Below are 3,988 nucleotides of genomic sequence, written 5' to 3' on the forward strand. Positions count from 1 at the left end.
ACCCGGGCTGCCCCACGGCTGTTGTAAAGACAGCGGGCTTAGGGCCAGCAGCTGGCGTACTGGCTACGTCGCTGGACTCCCAGTAGTTGACCGCGGTTAGAGTCCCGGACACGGTGGCTTGAACTCACACTGGGTGCGTGTGCGTGCGTGCCCAAGATCCCAAGAGGAGAACGGAGGAGAAGGGATCGCGGCGTGGCCATCCCCCCCGGGGGTGATTTCTCGCTTTCTGTCTCTGTCTCTCCGTGTCTTTCTGGTGAGTGCGTGCGCCCCGTAGCAACAACAACAAAAACCTCTCTTAAACAAAACAAAACAGCGGGTCTGGGCTACACTTGTTTATTAAGTCCCGCCTGATTACTCGGAAAGGGCTGAAGACAGCTGGGGGCTTCGGCATCACCCGCCCGCCTGGACGGCCAGAGCCCCAAGCGTGTGCAGTAAGGCACAGTGGCTGAGTCCTGAGAAGGGACAACTCTGTCCCCGTGAACACCAGGGTCCCCAGCCTGTGCCACGGAAATGGAGCAACGGCTGCTTCCCAGCCTGAGTGAGGCAAGCTGCATCTGAGCAGGTTGTGCAACAAGGGCAGGTTCCTCCCTCGCAGAGGCCAAAGCTGCCAGCTGGCCTGCCTCCAGCGGGCCACGGACCATCCCCGCCCTGGCTGGCCTGGAAGGGTTTAGCCAGAGCAGATCATGCAGTGACCAGGGCTGGGCAGCGGGCCAGGACGCCTCCACATGCCGTCTGCCCCTCACACAGCTCGGGAGGCGGGCACAGGCTTGGGTGAGAAGCAGAACCATCCTGGGATGGGGAGCCAGAGGAGTGGGTCCAGACAGGGAGGCGGGGCGGGCTGAGGAGAAGGAAGGGGATGACAAAAAGCCACGCCCAGTGGGAGGGTAAGGCTGCGCCAGGCGGCCACGCACTAGCGGCCAACTGTGCTTTCCCCAAGGAGACCCTCCTCGGAGCCGGAGCCGAGGCCTTGGGGGCCTTCCCGCGGTGTGAGCCTTGCCCACCTCCCTGCCTGAATGTGCAGCCATCGCAGCTAGGGCTGGACTGCCCGCCTAGTGTCCCTGGGAGGCAGGAGTTTCTTGGCCTGAAAGGAAGGTGGGAGGGCGGAGAGACACAGAGAGAGTCCCGCAGCGCGTCAGTGCGATTCGTGAACCACGCCGGCTGTCCCTGAGCTCGCTGACCCAGCAGGCCGGGCCAGCTGCCAGCTCCTGGGGTCCACGGGGCTGACGAGTGCCCAAGCTCTTCTTCCCCCATGGACAGAGCGCAAATAATGACAAAAGGACAGGAGTGTCATCACAGGACAGCCAGGGGCATGCTGGGTAAGGCAGCTGGATCCATATGGTTCAGTGTTGGGTTCAGTGGCTTAAACATGCCAGGCACATGTGCATACGTGCCCCAAAGCACGAAACGGGAGATGGGGAAGAGGGACTGCAATGTGGGCATCCCCCTGGGATGCGTTCTCACTACTCCCCAGGCACCAGGCCCACACATGAACCACGTCACGCCCACACAGGGACGGCCACCAGCACATCTGCTGACAGCCTCGCTGACAAAGGGTGACAGCGAGACTCGGGGACTGCCCACAGCCTCACAGACAAGGGAAGGCGTGGGGTTCGAGCTGCCAAGCACAGTGAAGACCCAGAGGGCGGTTGGGCTTGCAGATAAACCCACGAAGCTGCGTGAGGGTCTGTGGGAGCACAAAACCACGCACCGCAGGGAGCTCGGAGGTAACCTTAGCGCTGGTGAGCAGCTGCCAGACAGGGCCACCAGCAGGGAGGACCCCGCCCACAGGGCGCAGGCGGGGCGGGCTGCCCTGAGCACAGGCCCCGCACCCTGGGTCCCAGGCAGCTTTCTGCTGAGGACAAAGCCCAGAGAGGCTGAGGAGCAAGCCTGCGGCCACAGCGCACAAGAGATGTGGCCACGCAGTCCAGTCCTCAGCCACCACCTGCCCTTGCCCCTGACGAGCCACGAGGCCTCTGGAGAAGCTGTCATTCTCCCCACATGTCCCCCTTGGGGACACACATGATCAAGGGGCAGAAGCAGCAGGACCTCTGCCCTTGTCCCTGCCCTAGCCACCTTTCAGGGTGCTGGCTGCTGGTGGGCACTGGGACTTGGGGGCCCCACACTTGGTCACGCTCCCTGCCCCAGACCCTTGAACGCACAGCAGGCCGCTGACGGTGAAAGGCAAGCTCACCTGCAGGGACGAACTTCAGCGAGCTGCTGAATATTCAGAACCGGGACTGTCCCCGCTTGGGGCCATCGTTCAGGAACTCATGGCCCAGCCCATTGCCACACCTGCCGCAGGACACCTGAGCAGACCACAAAACAGCCACATGAGCTCCAGGCCCCACGCAGCCGCGGCAGCGCCCCTCCTGCCGTGAGCACACAGTGGGCCTCCTCTCGCCCTGGTCCCGAGCTGACGGCTGCTGCAGAGGTGGGCCTTCACTTGGTACCTACGTAGGAACATGGTCCCGCCCCCACATCCCCAGGGCTTCAGGGGCTCCTGTAGGTCATGAGCAGTGTCAGTGCACCGGCTGAGGCCAGGGGGCTCGAGTGGTGGGGAACAGAAGGAGGTAAGGTGTGACCGGCTCCCTGGCCCTGGGCCCCCCAGGCCACTTGCCACTGCTACCCACCTTTAAGGCTTCAGGGCGATTGTGCTCGGGGCGCTTGGCCACACTGTCAGCGTGGATGGTCTCAGTGAACGCCGGCCACGGGGACGAGTGTGCATACTTGGAGCGGCTGGAGAAGAGCTCGTAGCCACACTTTGCACACACATAGACACCTGGGGCAGGGTGGGCACGTCAGTTCAGCCTGTGGGGCGAGCCTCCAAACCCACGCATCCCAGCGAAGACGGAGCTGCCCTATCCCCACGCACCCACGCAGGCCGGCGGCGAGTTCTGTGTGGAGAGCTCGCGTGGCGTGGGTGCGCAGACCAGAAGAGCACTCTCACACTGACCACGTTCACTCTCAGCAGTCCTAAGGTGTAGAATCTTTAAGTTTATTCATCTGTTGCCTCCATGAGTAAGAGACAGAGATAAGAGACAAAGACAGAGACAGCACCCCACAGGGTCTGGACCACAGATCTGCGCTCCAGGCAGGAAGAGAAATAGCTCAGAGAAAAGCCTGTGTGCTAAACAGGGAGCCAGGGAGACAGGGTGGGAGGCCAGAATTCAGCCTAGCCCCAAAGTGCCACTTTGGGGTTGGGGGTGAGGTTGCAAAACTGACTTGTAGAAGTACTTAAAGGACTCAAACAGGAACTTCCTGGGTACTGAGTCACTCCTCACCTAGCACCCGAGTCGGCCTCCCCAGAGTCTGCACTGGTGAGCTCTGGCGGAAAGCAGGAGAGTGGACATGGAGCCCCAGCTTGGCAAAACTGCCTAAGACAGTCAGGGTCTACAGCCAGAGGGTCCCAGGGGAGGCCTGTCCAGGTGGTCCTGTCAGCCCGAGACCCAGTGGATCCCGCCCCAGGGAGGCCAGTGCCCTAGTCCTGCATGTGGGTCTGTTTTTACCAAATTAGTCCATGACCAAAGGAGTCCAGCTCAGGAGACACCAGGGCCTCTCTCGGCCTGGGGCCAGGTCTGAGGCTGGCCATGCCCCAACGACCCCACCCAGGCTGCCCGGTCAAACTTCACTGAGCAAACTGGTTGGCGGGGGCCAATCGGCACTCCTGCTTACCCAGCCAGAGGCGCTGGACAGCTGGGGGACACCTAGGCAGTCACACTAGCTCTGAATGGGCCCTGGGGACGAGGGAACGGGCAGAGGAAGGTTGGGTAACACCTGGGGGTGCTGTTTCCATGACGCCCCTCCATCCTGGATCCTCCCGACCAACATGACCACTCCCCAAATGCCAGGCTCACGCCGAGGCCTGGGCTTCTCGAGGACAGCGACCTCTCCCTCTAATGTCTCCTGTGCACTCAGGCACCCCTACTCTCCGGGAGCCCAGACTGCGCCCTGCGCCGCGATCCCCTTTACCCACGCTCGCTCCTCCCCG

The 3,988-nt window shown here is 62.4% G+C and overlaps 1 protein-coding gene across 1 annotated transcript; it reads right to left on the minus strand.

Annotated features, from left to right (window-relative positions):
* Positions 1-317: 317 nt before the first annotated feature.
* Positions 318-2,798, minus strand: MSRB1 (methionine sulfoxide reductase B1; the record flags this gene model as incomplete). Its single annotated transcript, XM_006172256.3, has 3 exons — positions 318-1,081; positions 2,192-2,306; positions 2,631-2,798. Coding segments are annotated over 3 exons (315 nt in total), but the record flags the coding sequence as incomplete, so codon positions are not given.
* Between the last annotated feature and the right edge of the window lie 1,190 nt (positions 2,799-3,988).

This window comes from Tupaia chinensis, unplaced genomic scaffold, assembly GCF_000334495.1.
Source record: "Tupaia chinensis unplaced genomic scaffold, TupChi_1.0 Scaffold000178_1, whole genome shotgun sequence".
NCBI lineage: Eukaryota > Metazoa > Chordata > Mammalia > Scandentia > Tupaiidae > Tupaia > Tupaia belangeri.